The sequence below is a fragment of the Mycteria americana genome, chromosome 9 (genome assembly GCF_035582795.1).
Source record: "Mycteria americana isolate JAX WOST 10 ecotype Jacksonville Zoo and Gardens chromosome 9, USCA_MyAme_1.0, whole genome shotgun sequence".
Lineage (NCBI taxonomy): Eukaryota > Metazoa > Chordata > Aves > Ciconiiformes > Ciconiidae > Mycteria > Mycteria americana.
Genome location: NC_134373.1, coordinates 31,899,285 through 31,914,450, shown reverse-complemented (window position 1 = coordinate 31,914,450; position 15,166 = coordinate 31,899,285). Strand labels below are relative to the sequence as shown.

Sequence of the window (15,166 nt, the reverse complement as noted above, 5' to 3'; positions counted from 1 at the left end):
GCAATTGCTCTGTATTCCTCCTGTTATAACACACAGCTGTTACAACATGCACACAAGCAAAGAGTATGAACATGTCGACAAGTGAGGAATTTGCAATTTGCCCCATGCTGGAAGAGGAACGTGCTTGCAACAAGATATATTTTGTTACTGACACAAGAACTGGAGACATTTCCTATTTATACATGACATATTAACACATACTTAAGTTGCTTAGCAAGCAATACAGACATCTCTTAAGATTTCAGTTGATTTCAAGTGTATTTCTTTGGGAGGTTTACTTTTATTTGTAAATATGTGAAATCTTGATTTATTTTTTGTGTATTTTCTCAAGTGTTTAAAAAAAGGCAAAGTATATCTTGATTCAGACATCCCTGCATTCCTGTCTTCTTTTTTCTTGTACATTTTAGCTTCAGTCTGACTAACAAAGAAACATTTAATGCAATATGTTTGGTTGATGATTTATTGCAGTTGAAATGTAGAAGGAAAATATGAAAAGCATGCCAGAATTGAAATGTGTTTCAGGATTTTTGCAAAAAATGCTTGTGCAAATATTTTTGTTGTCTTTTTTTTCTGTCTGAAGACATTGCAGGGAATTCCAACTGAAAACATAGCCTCTGCAATTTGCCTAAAACATGTTGGAGTTTTATTTTACAAAGAAGAAACAATTCCAAAGTGCTTGTTATTTACACTTTTAATTTCTCTTCCTATTCAAGTACAGCTTGGTGCAATGATCAACTTCAAAGAAGAAATCAACCACTTGATAAATGTTCCAATATACAAGTATAGCTTATGAATTTTATATTTATATAAATGTGTGTGCATATATACATTTTATCTTAGATCTATGTAGACATCGTCTGGTGCTTGTTTTACTGAATAGTTTTAAATTTAGCATAATGGCTGTGTTTGATTACAAATCAATATTTCCAATGTTGTAATTATCAATTAGAATCTTTTTCCAGTTTAAAAAAAAAATCTTTGCAGTACAACGTTAAAATTTTTTAATTGAAATCAAGGAATCATTATTAATACTTGTGATTCAAATAATTGTGCTTTCAAAACAGTCCATGCTGCTTTCAGAGGGCTTTCCCAGTCCGTCCTGGGCAGATGGGAGCGATTCGGTTTCCCTGTTGCAATAGCAGAGGTTTGCCTCAGTTGGCAAGGGCTGCGGCTTGTCATTCGGCAGAAAGTTGGGCAATGCCTGCTTGCAGCCTTGCTGAGAGGAGCTCCTGAGGACTGTAGGTGTATATTTTTTTAGTGTTTCAGGGGCTAAGCCAGCTGGAAGGTGTGGTACAAATGGAAGGTTTCACTTCTGTAGTTCTTCAGAAGCTGAGCAAAAAAAAATAAGCAATGAGTGAGAAGAGTGCACAGCTGGGAGATGAGTAGAGTAGAGTAAATCAGTGTAGATTTCCTTCTCCAGTGAATGAAGAGCATGAAAGCCCGATGGTAAGTCTTCACCAGGACAGCCGAGTGTGTTAGGGCACGTTCAGCCAGCCCTGCTGTGCCCAAGCCTTTGCCCTGGCAGCACGCGGTGCCATCGTGCCTGGCTTTGTGCATTTATAACATTGCAGGAGCGTGTCTGCCGGGCACTCAGTACAGGGCAGGGTGCTGCCAGCCACAGGGCTGGGGTGCGCACATGGAATCAGACCACCGAAGCGGGAGTGGAAGCTGTGGTAGGCAGGTTAAGGTTATTCACTAGAGAGGGACTTTATTTTGTGGCTGCACTTCAGCAGTGGGGGAAGCGGGCAGAGGAGTGTGGTTTTTCTCCAGTGGAGTTAAGACACAGGCAATGTTATTGAGCTGAGAGGTTGAGGAATGTGAACAAAATGGGTAAGTGTTGATTTTATAGCTGGGCTAATCACAGAATCACAGAATCGTATAGGTTGGAAAAGACCTTTAAGATCATCGAGTCCAACCGTAAACCTAACACTACCAAGACCACCACTATACCATTGTGTAGGAGTGCCTCGTTGTTAATGATGGCTGATAGCATTATCATGCCACCACCAGCTCCCAATGTACTGTAAATGTTCTGGACATGGGGCAGGGGTTGGGGGATGAAAGGCTTGTGGGGTTTACTCGCCCTTTCTAATCTCTGGAGGGGATGAGGCCATGCCCCTCAGGGCTTTACGTGTGATAGAGGCTGTAGCATAACGTGGCATTAGGGGTGCTCATCTCCTTGCTGCTATAGGGCTAGGACATCCCCACTGCCTCCCCATCCCTGGACTTCTACTCCAGAACTTACACAAATATCAGCAACAAATTTTGTGACACTTTCATATTTTTTTCTCTCTTTTTTCCCCAAGCATCCTCTTTGCAGACATAGAGGGTTTCACAAGTCTGGCCTCCCAGTGCACTGCTCAGGAGCTGGTCATGACGCTGAACGAGCTCTTTGCCAGATTTGATAAGCTAGCAGCTGTAAGTTTTCTATTATAATTCTGATTTTTTTTTTCCTGTTGCAAGAATGACATACTATGGTGGTTCACTGGATTTCTGTAAATATTCACTGCCCTAAAAGGCAAGCTATTGCAAGCACAAATATAAGCTGAATAGTTCTCTCTCCTTTATTATTATTATTATTTTTTTAGGAGAACCACTGTTTACGTATCAAGATCCTGGGTGATTGCTATTACTGTGTGTCTGGGTTGCCAGAAGCGAGAGCTGACCATGCACACTGCTGTGTTGAAATGGGAATGGATATGATAGAGGCCATCTCGTAAGTACCATATTCCCCACGGAGAATTTCAGAACAAATAGCAAGTAAATTCTCTTTCCCATTAGGTCTTCCTTACATTAGTAGCAAGGTAGCCAAACCAGGGAACTGATGCCAGCAGAAAGGGAGACCAGCTGGAACAAGAAAACAAAATGCAGTAAAGATTTGACAGCAGAAAGACAGACACTTGAGTCCATTACAGCCACGTGGATATCAGAGCTTAATCTCCTGATGAGAAGGGCAAAGGTTACTGTAATTACTGGAAGTCTCATTCCCAAAGGAGGATTCCAGTGAATTACAGAAATGTGAAATCAGAGGATTAATAATAACTTTATTGAATTTCAGTCACTCTTCACTTATCTGTCTTTAAACCAGCTTTTTACTCACTTTACAATTCCTCTGCTAAGGTCTGTCTTGTCTAGTTTAACTAATCCTTCTCCATGTGTCCCTATGCCAAAAAGGTCAGATTCAAGACTTTCTTACTTTAGTTAAATTAATTATTGAAGAAAACCATAAAGTTGGTCTGGCACAGACTGGGACAGATCCATGGTGCTTTTTCCTTTATTTCCACTTCCTTCCCCATCTTTATTTTTTTCTTTTAAAATCTGTTCTGAAGCTTTGCCTGCTCCTGAGGTCAGACCAGCAGTCCTATGTTTGTCCAGACCATTCTTGTCTTTAGAGAGTAACAAATATGAGATCCATATCTAGTTATATTACTTGGAGGATTGCAGACAATGTTGAATATTGTTTGCATCAGGCATGAGCTTTCACAGGCCAATTGTTTCAGAATTCAGGGAGGGAAGATTTATTTGATCATCTCGAATGTATGCAAGTTTAGGCACAAAGTTCAGTCGGTTTTGGATGGTAACTGAGCTGACCTTAGTATCTACACCAGCCCTGCTGCACAGAGACTCTACTTCTTTTTCCCTTCTCTTCTATTTTTTTATTTTGTGAAAGCATCTTCGAAAGTATCAGTCGTACCAACAGAGAAGTAGAAGATCTCTATGCAGTTCTCCTCTCATCCTGTACAGTAAATTGATGGAGTTTCCACTTCATCTTGATAAAAATTAGAGCTACCTATTTGCTGAGGTTGATACAGTACATCCTTACCATTTGAATTTTTGCAAGGACATGAATACCCACCTACACTTTTCAGCCTCATTTTCATAACACAGATACATAGTTTGAAAAGCAGTGTTTTCACCCAGGAGACCCCATTCAAAGAGCAGTACGCAGCAGCATTCCCTTGCTTTGTATACAGTGTACAGCGTACACTGTCTGGACCTCCTACCTTACTTTCCTGGTTTTAAACTCTGTTGCTTTGCACCAGTCTCCTTTTGGAGTTTGTATACAAAACACAAAATAAAAGGAGTTGCAAGTAACTAGTTTTCAATAGCCCTTGAAAGGACGCTATTTCTTCCATGTGAAGTACAATTAAGTGGCAGGTGACAAAGTGTCTTGTCCAACATGAGAAGCAACAGTTCTTAGCCACCAGCCCTACAAAGAAGGTACTGTGTACATTGCCCAGAAAAGTCTCACTTTCTGCGGTAGTTGGCCTGATGAAATCCAGAGACCTTGACATGTTGCTGTGTAATCCCCCACAAGGCTGAGTAACACCAGGATGTCTAGACTTCATTGATTAACTGCAACCCACCTTACCTTGAAATAAACATGGAGCTGAAGTGCACTCAATGTTTGTTTACAAATAGCTCTTCAGCAGCCTTTAAAACTTGTTTCCCACTTGATGTATGATGAATGCATTTAACAATCTTATCTCTTAATAAGTCTGGAAAGTGACTCTGTTCTCACTACCCCTGCTTCCCCCCCCACCTCCTCCTCCCCTAAGGATCAAGATAAGAGCTTTCACAATTAAGGTAACCAATAGCTACTGAACATTTGATTGCAGGCTTCAGCAACACTGGGCCCTGCCCCTAGGCTGATTTCATCTGTGCACAATAACAGCAGGGAGTGTTACCCCAGATCAGAAAGACAGAATAATATTCGCTGTACTGCTGGTATAAATGAACTAAAAAAAAAAAAAAAGAAGGCAACAAAGGATATTTCATTTCTCTATAAAGGATAACCAAACTCATTTGTTTGCTGCAAAGTCTGGAGAAAGTCACCTTCTCATCAGTGACTCTACTGGGACAAGTTCCCTGGTCTTGTGTCAGTAACATGGTTCGGCAGAGGGTGCAGTAGGGTTTGTGGCACTCGTGCAGCATGGTCTTCCTCCCTCCCCAGTGCTGTACCCACACTGCAGCTGCTGTTGTCCTTGCAAGGGTTATGGCTGCAGCTGCATTTTCATTACCCCAGTTCCTGTTGCTTTCCCAAGTGGTGTGGTTGGAGCTCTTTCAGTTCGTAAGCCTGTGGCACCTTACCCATATGCAACTTCCCTTCCCTGCTAGAGGATCTCTGCTGCTTATTAATAAAAATAGTGAATGTCACTTCAGCGAGTAGATAGTGAAACATAAGATAGGGATTGTAAGGAAAAAGGAACTGTAAGAGGATAGGAGCTGTTTCAACAAGAAGTCATCTTGAACAGTTTTTTAAGGGGCATATTACACTGTGAGGAGTGAACTAGAGTCCAGAATTGGTCTATCTTTAATCATTCATTTTCATTAATAACTAAAGCATAAATATTAGGTCTGTGTTGATGTTAGGAAGTTGGGAGGACTTACCTGTTCAGAGGATGTTATCTAGAAAGGACTAGATGAACCTGAAAACCAAAGAGGTTGAAATCTGATAAGTATAAAGTACAACTTCATGCTGCAAGGTACTAACAACTCAAAGGAAAGGACTGTGCTATGTGATGTAGGTGAATTTGCCTGTGAAACATGGACATTCTGGGAATGATGAGATCAGCAATAACAAGAAGCAGAGCTGTTCTGATGGCCTGATCAAGACTTTCCCCTACCCACATTTCTAAATATATTTTCCATGTGAACAGCTCTTGAAGTTAACTTTTGTCCTAAAAGGGCAAAACCCACAAAGTATTCCAGCAGTCATTTTGGGAGTAAGCAGAGCATCCAAAACCTCATTAAAATCAGAGCTTGAGTGTTTGTAGCTGTCTGTTTGGAGTGACTGCAATAGATGTGGTTCTCTGGTTTTGCTGCTCTGACTGCAGCTGTAAGCCCCATTCAAGCTTTCCAACTGCAGTGGGGTATTTCACACACATATCATATTTCATCTGTGGAAGAGTTGATGCTTGGTGCCATATAGACAAATTAAGATCTCTGAAATAATTTCCTTTTTCTCTTTGCAACATGCTATTAGTTTTAATGAGGCTGAGTGCTGGCAGGTTATGTCCAGCTTTGGTATGGAAATCGGAGACCAGCACTTTATTCCTTTTACTGCCCCAAAGATTTTTTTTAATAAGTTCTCAACTTGACCGTGAGTTCAGAGTACATGGATTTACTCCAAGGGCTCCCCTTTCTAATTAGTAACTCTGCTTAGCAAGCCAGGCCATCCAAGAGCAGTACAGTTGGTCTGTTTTTGTTTTGTTGTCCTGTTGATGTGGATGAGCAGCACCGTGTGTATGCATGAATAATTTATGGGTCATTATGGATTTTTGTGTTCTGGGTGCAAGTTTGTGCCACTGACTACAACCATGCAGTTCTTAGTGATGTCCTTTTTTCCCACATGTCTTTTCAGACTAGTCCGGGAGGTGACGGGAGTAAATGTCAACATGAGGGTTGGAATCCACAGTGGGAGAGTTCATTGTGGGGTCTTGGGCCTTAGGAAGTGGCAGTTTGATGTGTGGTCCAACGATGTTACGTTAGCCAACCACATGGAAGCAGGGGGTAAAGCCGGGTAAGTTGCTTCATCAAAGCTGTCATGTTAATCTGTGTGTTGTTTTGTGTCTGACGTGTCACAGTGAGGTGGGGAAATGGGGGACAGAGGTTCAGAGAGTCTGTATGTCTGCTGTAAAATGAACTGCGGGTGTAGTGTTTTAAGCATGTACAAATGTTAGCAAGGTTATTCTGTTCCATGTCTACATGTCTTTGCTTACAGAAAGTCTACAAAATCCCAAGATGGGCATATCCTTCTGTGGTAAGAACTGAATTCCTTCTCTGTGAAACAGAGCTGATAGATACAACAGAAATGAGCAGGTCTGTGCGAAAACTAGCAGAGCTGGTCATGGTTACAAAGAGATGTGACCATCATGGTTTCAAGAGATGTGATGTTCACAGTGTTTGCTGGAGAGCATCCCAGCTATCGATAGATTTTGTACGAAGCGTTGTTTTAGACCAGCCTTTTGTTTTGAAACATTCCTGTGAGAGAGCAGAATCAGTTCTTGTTTCACCACTGTATGGACCAACTGAAGACTGAGTTGCTGCCAAGTTGACTCCGCGAGATAATTTTTCTATGTGCATTTCCATCTTTTCTCTGCTCCGGAAGAAAGCATGAGACTATGGTACTTGATAGGATACCTCCACAAAGCACCTTTGTACCACAGTGATTAATGTGATACAACAAAAAAGATACATGCTGCAGTATATATTACATGTGTCCACTGAGTAGACATGTCCGTGTGAAGGGCCTGTGTTTGCCAAAAAAATACATCTGCTGTGTGTTAGAGCAAAGTGAATAAAAGAACGAGTGCTTTATATCTAAGGAGGTGCTTATAAATGGATGTGTAAGATGCTTAACGTGAACACCTCTCTCTTTAAGAAGATGCCTCCTGGCCTGCTTCCTTTAAAATAGATGAAACTCCCATACAACATCTGTAAGAGTAGTGGCATGGCTAAATAAATTGGTTTTTATTGCTTGTTTGTTCCAGTACATGGAACCTGTCACTGACAGGAACTGGCTTTTTAGGTGATAACTTTTCAGAGCCTACAAAACTGGCTGGTCTTTTGTCTCATTCAAGGCGCATCCACATAACAAAAGCAACCCTGAACTATCTCAATGGAGACTATGAGGTGGAGCTGGGCTTTGGAGGGGAACGCAACGCTTATCTGAAAGAGCACAGTATTGAGACCTTCTTGATTGTACGGTGCAGCCAGAAACGGGTAAGACCAAGCAAACTAATGCAGGTTTAGATACTTTTAATAACTAAATGGTCTCCAACACACCGGAGTAAAGTGAACACCGGCCTTTACAGATGAGTGAGTTGACTACCTGACCTTCAGTGACAAAAATTCCTGTTTCTCTCTCCTCTTCCTGAACTCTTGCATGCATAGAAGGGAGTGTAGCCACCTTCTGCGTAACATTTCTGCATGAAGTACTTTCTAGTTTGATCAAAGAAACTGTCCTGAGTTGTTTCCAAAATAATTTTGAAGAATGTTGTTAATATAAATATGTATTTTTTCAATTGAATTTGACACTTGTACAAGTTCTTAAAGCAATAGATTAAAACCACGAAAGATCTCTTCTCTATCAGATTACAGACAAGGTGTTTATGTCCACCTGCTCACCACATTGCCATGAACATAAAGATTAGAGCAGTTCTTATTACTTTTCAGCCTCTGCTTCTGAAAATACAAAAATCTGGCCCACTGTAATGATGGATGATCACTGTGATAGTGGGATGAGATCATACCTACTGCTATGACATGGGTCAGGCTGCACAAAATAAGGCTATTAGGGCATTACTGACTTGAACTTGAGTCAAGTCAAACTCAAGTGGACTTCAGCCAATATATCTTCTTTTTGTGACACTGCCAATAACAGAAAATAGGTTGATATTATCACTAGTTTGTATTCTTTTAAGTAATGGTAGATTGTAATATAGAAAATGACCTTTTTGATCATCTAGTTGAGCCTAGCCAATAATATTTCTCTAAGTAATTTCTGCACTATAGACACTACTTTGCTATTCACAGTATGGGCAAGCATACAAAGATTAGCCTGAATTGAAAATCATTTCAAATATTTCTGAATCTTAAGACCAATTAAACCTTCCCACAGCTGTAAATATGACTACCATGAGATTAAATGAATTGGTGTTTGTGACATGTTCCAATAGCATGGTTGATTTGAAGAACTGTAGCACCTATACAGAAATACTTTGCTACCATTGCCTCATTTCCTGAGAGAATGGAAGCCTCAAATCTCCTTAATGGATATTGTGTAAAAAATCTCCAAGAAAATCCCTTATCATCTGCTAAAGAGAGAAGCTGATGTTTTGGTTTCTATCTGCTCATAAGATAAATCTCATTAACAATTGTCAATCTTCAAAAGAGGATTAGAGCTTGCAGTGCAAGATTATTGTTTCCTGAGCATCACTGCCTGTCAGTGGGCCAGCTGATGTTTATACCTAAACCACTTCTTCTTTGCTGGGTAGATTTAAGAACATAAACCAAAATACCCTTATGGTCAGGCCCCATCTCCTGGGGGGGAGAAGCTATATTGCCTTCTTAAATCATGCACTCACCAAGTTGTCTGCATGTTCTTGTGGAGAACTGAAGGTTTCTTCTCTGGAGAGAAGAGGAAGACCTGAGATAAGGATTCTGCTCCTTTCCAGCCTAGACAAAAACTCAAAAAACAGAGACACAGAGCACCTGGAACTTGACTTCATTTTTGAACACAGGGCTGTCTTTCGACCAGGAGACTGGACAGAGACTTAGGAGAGATGTGGATTCCATTCCAGACTTAGATTTTGAGGAACTTGCATCTTTGTGCCTTGATTTTCCATGGTCAAATAAAATGGGTTCCCCCACTTCATTCTTTCACTGCTTTATATGTATTTATTGCAGCTCTGTTAGACAGCGTAGCCCTCAGCTGAAGTCTCTAGGCACTACTATAATGCTGCTCTAACATGCTGCATCCCAGAGTAGCTAACATGGCCTATGTAATTATTGTGCTAAATTGAAACATAAAGAAACTGCTGAGGTCGTGGATATTAGTGTTTAGAGTTTGAGGAGCTCCTGGTTTGCCCATACTGCTGCAACTTTCTTGCTCCCATAGGCATCTTCTATGCCTTTGTGATGAATAGCGTAAAGTTCTCTCCCTCTTTAAAAACTCTTTTTCACATAACATGAAGATCAGAAGTGAGAAAAGCTTTCTCCCATAGTCAGCTCAGTATTCTTGAATATTTTACCTGATGCTAGGAGACAAAGTTCTAGCATTTCACTTTTTCCTTCAATTTCTGCTTGATTTTAATGACTTCTTGTGGTGTATTTAGCCAGGTTTTCAGTTCAGTCTGTTCCAGTAATGGCCATAAAATCTTCACCTAACTTAATAATGGGCTCCTGTGAGTGGTGTTTGGGTTCCTGCTATCCTCACACACAAGGCACAGGATTTGCATTGGCCTGAGAGCAGATGCATAGTTGACCCATGTAACTGTTCGCCTGAGGTATTCCTCAGTTCACACAGGCAGACTTGAATTATCTGAATATCTGGTCCATCAGTCCCACAGCCATCAAAATCCACCAATACCAGGAGTTATGACAAATGTATAAAATGTAACAGCATCTGTTCCATACCCTTTCTGCTTACTGTTGCCATGGGGAGCCATAACTTTGAATTTCCTGTCTTTCTTTGTTTATTTGACTTTTTCATCGTGTTTTAATGCCATTTCTTTGGCACAGAGTAAATGGGAGGAACATTTATCTAATATCTTTGTTCCAGGAGCTCAGACTAGCTCCTTCTTTGAAAATAGGGTTTTTTCTTTGTTAAGGATCCTGTTAAATGGAATATATTTAGTTGAGTTTTAGGGGGAAAAAAGCTAGATTCTGATCACTTAGTCTTTAAATAACATCCCTAGAGCTGAAAATGTAGTCCTTGTTTTCTGTCTGGTACACAGAAGAGTTGCTTTCTATTGAAAGAGAATAAACTGTGAAGTTTTAAAATCCAGTCTATTTAGGTTTCTCTCTCCTCATCTTTACCTCCAGATCCGCTTTTACCTTTCTGTTTGCCCTGTCCTGTGATGCTGCTGCTCTTGTGGGTGAGCACTTGCCTGTGAAGAAGGCAGTGCTCAGACACCCCAGAGCAGTGCAGGAATGACTTTATTACTGCAGTGTTATGTTCCCCTAGATACAAGTTTTTGTGGGTTTTTTTGGAAGCATAGATCCAGATCCAAAGTTCCAAATTTGTTCTCCATGTGTTTGCTTTCAATTCCTTAAGTGAGGGTTTTGATAATTAAAATAGAAAACAGTCTTAACTGTGTGAGATACAAAGGGTCCCATACATTTCATTGTAATGTGAACCTATATATATATATATACACACACACATATACATATATATAAGTATATATATATATATAAAGTAATTCTTGTCATGAAATTAGCAGGCTCCACCATAAAGGTCTGTTGAATCTTTTGCTGTGTTTTGTTTGCTCCCATTAGTGCTAACAGTAGGCAACTCTAAAACCTGGTTGCTCTGGTGCCTGGTTGCTCTGGTTGTCTGCTGTCAGACAGCAATTGTATCCCCTCTCTCCCTCCCAGCCTTTTTTCTCCTAAGACAAACTCTTCTAATGTCTTCTCACAACGAAGAAGAGACAAGCACAAGCTCTCATAGCATGCTTTTCATTTTCGAGATCATGAAAGGAAACCTTTACCTTTTGCATAGTTGCATTATCTTGGTGTCTGGTATTTATTCTGTGATGAACTAATGTGATTCCTGATAATGAAGTGAAGTTTCTGACTGTAATCTCTAAGTGAATGATCATGCATTTTGTACACTTGAATGTCTCAGGTCCCATTTCTACCATATCAGTCCTCAAATGTTGGGTGCTAATACTCCTTTTTTTCTTATCTATCAAATACTGCCTCTGCTCCTCTCATTAGCAAAGTCTCTCATTGCCACACTTGGTGCCAGATGAGATAAGAAAAAAATTAAACAAAATCTGCCCTGAGACTAATCATTGAGTAATTCTACTAGTATCTTTCATCCAGCCTAATACTTCCTCATTCAAAACCATCTCTTGCCATTTCACTGGAAACCAGCTCTTTGCCCAGCTTCATATTCCCCATCTGTCTTAGCCATTAGCCTCCAGCACAGCACTCTGTCAAGTGCTCTATGGAAAAAACAAGGCCAGTGAGAGCTACTGTATTTTTTCTGTTTAGAAAAACTTGGATGCTCTCAAGGGTGTTAATCCAAGCCCAGCATTTGCCACTCTACAAGTTCTGTGTCATGATCCCTGACTAAATAGTTATTGAAAGTACCTGTTACCAGAACTGAAATTGCAGTTGGCAGTTTTGCACAGATCTGGGATGGAGGTTGTCCTTCTGACTTCAGCACATCACATTTAAGTTTTGCTTTCAGCTTAGTCATGTTTTCCATTTATAACCCTACACTTATGATCCCTCTTCCCTTTTGCCTCTACTGTGGCAGTAGTGATTATCTGAAGAGAAATAATCTGTTCCTTCAGTTCTAGAGCAATGTAGATGTTTAAGTTTCTGTTATCCTTGTGTGATATAGGGTGACTTACACAGGGTGACTTCTGTCCTTATTCAGTATTTTTCTCCTTCATTTGGATATGGGTTTCTAATGGACTTAATACCTTAGCATGAAAGAAATACAGGAATTCTCCAAGGACATCTTTGTCTTTCCTCCCCTACTGGCTTTGTATCTTCATTCTTTATCTGAAAGTCTGTGTTTCCAGATAAACAGTGAATTATCAGCTAGAATTACTAATACTATTACCCAGATCTTTACTGATCCCCAAACTTAACCCCAAGGCATTGTATCTTTACTGATCCCCAAGGCATTGTAGTGAACTACCCAGCATTACAATGTCTTTATCCTTCTACAGAGTGGTTTTGTTTTATTCTTGTTATACTTTTTCTTTTTAAGTTTACCCTACAGACTGTAGCATTCCTAACACACAGCTCTGTACCTCCACCTCCACAACTTTTATATCCGTCCTCCTGCATTTTATTCAAAACATCTGTCCCAGTCATCACTGCTATCCTATCACATCCCTGCTATTCTTACAGTACTCAATTTAATTATTGTTGTAGTATCCAGTAGTCCCAGTTCTTGTGCTGCCCAAGTTTCTGGAGTTTGTACAGGAGCATGTCACTTGGTGGTTGTTGGCAACTTTCTGCTCTTCTTTGAGATCAGGTGCTGCACTAATTTGCAGAACCATCACATCTACCCTTCTCATCACTTCTAATAGTTGGTAAAAGCTTTACTCTGAGAAGGGTGGAAAAGTATGTGTTTAGAGGAGTGGGAAACAGACCTTAAGGTGAATAGGATTTTAACAGCATATTAGGTTTACAGCTAGTTTTATTGTCCTCAACATTGTCAGAATTCTGGGGAAATGCTTTGCTTTGAACACAAGTGGAAACAAAATGTAACTGTCAACAGATGAGCAATACTGCTGACTAAACACACTGTGCTGAGTGCACAAAGTCGGCAAACTGAAAAAATGTTTATTTTTTTCCAATGTCTTTCAGTTGCAGTAAACATGGGCGTTTCTTTTAACAATAGCAGGTACACAACAGTTTCAGAAAGGATTGTTGATGGTGGCCTTAAAACAGCTCAACAAAACTTTGGCCCTAACTCCTAGAAAAACAATTCTCATTCTTTTCTAAATAATGTCCTGGAACTCCATCCAGCTGAAGAAACAAAATGGTCCTTTAAATGTTGTGCATGTGACTCTCCTAAAACACAATCAATCTAATGTGATGATTCCTCAATTTAACAAATTTAATCACAGCTCGGCAGGGTTCCACTCATGTAGATTTATGAAGGCAGAGGTTTGGAGCATGTAGCACTGCAAGAAATATCATTCACATGTCAATAGGACTTCAAGACAATTTAAAGAATAATATGTAGCTGAAACTGAAATGTCTGATCCATGCTCAGATTTCACTGCTTTGTTGCACTGATAGTGACCAATATGTTGGAAAATCCTATCACACACTAGAGAAGTAACAGGCATTATTGATGGGATTGATAAGTATAAGAAAATCCTGGCTATTTCTGCAGTTTTGCTATAGCATTACTGGAGCTCAGTGTGTGGGAACTGGTGGTGGAAACACAATAATACCTCTGGGAATAAGATTTACAGTCTCTTTGCGAGTCCAGATTTGAAAAGTTCCCACAACAGCTTTCTGGAGTTTAGCCACTTTAAATCAGAAAAACTCATTGCTGTCAGAAAGTTTTGCACCTGCTCCTGTTGGTAGTACATGTAATGAGTAGGACTGAAAGGTATCATCTCTTCCTTTTCTTTGTTCTTCTTTCCAGTCTTGTTACGCCTTAAGTAGCCCTGTGTGCAAGTTGTCCTCATACTGTCACTTAGCCAGGGAGAAACAGAGGGAGGGATCCTCATAAATTTCCACAGAGGAGCTGTGATCCTTCTAATTCTTCATTTTTAGACTTGGTTATTATCATGACCCACTGAACAAGTGATTTCTCAGAAAATAAATTAGCTCAACTTTTAAAAATACCAGGTTTAAAAAAAAATGTTTTTGAATAAGTATTGATGTTAACAACAAAGTCCTATTGTTCAAGATAATATAGTGACACAGTATGTAACGTGGGAAACCAAAAATCCACTATGCTTGTATATATGTGTTTTAATCTGATTGGAAATATTGCTGAAACATAGTTCACAATCCAGTGGAAACCTTCTACAGGGGGTGGGGGGAAATACTGCCAGAGTTCATGTAGCCATGGAAAATTTATGGTGCCTGACCTCCTGGTTAGAAACAATCTCAGAAGTATATATTCACCCATTTGTCCCAACCTTACCTCAAGCCAGATGTGTCAATAAACATGAAGTGTTTTATTCCCTTCAAATTAATCAAGTGATGCTTCAGAGTCACAGCACTAGCAGCAGGTAGAAGGATCACTCACTGGCTGAGAGGGGTTAGTACATCTGCTTGGATTTTTGGCATTAAGGCTTTTCTCAAATTTTAACCAAATTTACTGACTCATGGGGGGAAACCTGCTGTATGTGTCTTATCTGTTGATGTAAAGGCATTTGTAACATAACCAAATAGCTTTGCTTTTATAGGCTTTTATAGACTAGTTTCAATGTCTGGGGTTTTTGATTGCTTTTGGTCAAAAACACTTCACTAAGTTGTAATAAAATGGATTGACAATGTCACTTCTATTATTGAAAACAATATATATTTGCTTGGAGATAATGAAACTGTATTTCCTACCATTTTTCTGGCATCACATTATAGAAGAAAGAAGCATAACTATGAAAAAGATTGCATAACTGAAAAAACACAGGAAAGTGCTACAAATGATGGCAGAGACCATAAAGAGCAGTGACTTTTAAAAAACAAAACCTCAAACCAACTCAAATCTGGACATCAGCGTTGCATCACATTAGTGTATTTTTAGAAACATTTAAAACGCAGCTTTCCTGGAGGTTATCCAGTGGCTCTGTCATGATTGCTTATGTGAAATTCAGCTGGTGCCAAGTGATGGAGTTTTCAGCTCTTGCAGATGAAACAGTGGTGGGTTCGATGCAGGGAAGAGGTGACGTGGGAGGCACTTGCTGTCCTGGGGGTGTGCAGTGTGGGAGTACGTACGGTTCTCCCCAGC

The 15,166-nt window shown here is 40.0% G+C and overlaps 1 protein-coding gene across 1 annotated transcript in view; it reads left to right on the top strand.

Annotated features, from left to right (window-relative positions):
* The window catches only part of ADCY5 (adenylate cyclase 5), a 222,750-nt gene that overhangs the window by 160,478 nt on the left and 47,106 nt on the right, over positions 1–15,166 (top strand). Inside the window, exons 4-7 of the mRNA XM_075512053.1 lie at positions 2,307–2,418; positions 2,589–2,716; positions 6,365–6,523; positions 7,584–7,725. Of these exons, the coding sequence (XP_075368168.1) occupies positions 2,307–2,418; positions 2,589–2,716; positions 6,365–6,523; positions 7,584–7,725 (541 nt within the window). The remainder of the gene's footprint in view (positions 1–2,306; positions 2,419–2,588; positions 2,717–6,364; positions 6,524–7,583; positions 7,726–15,166) is intronic.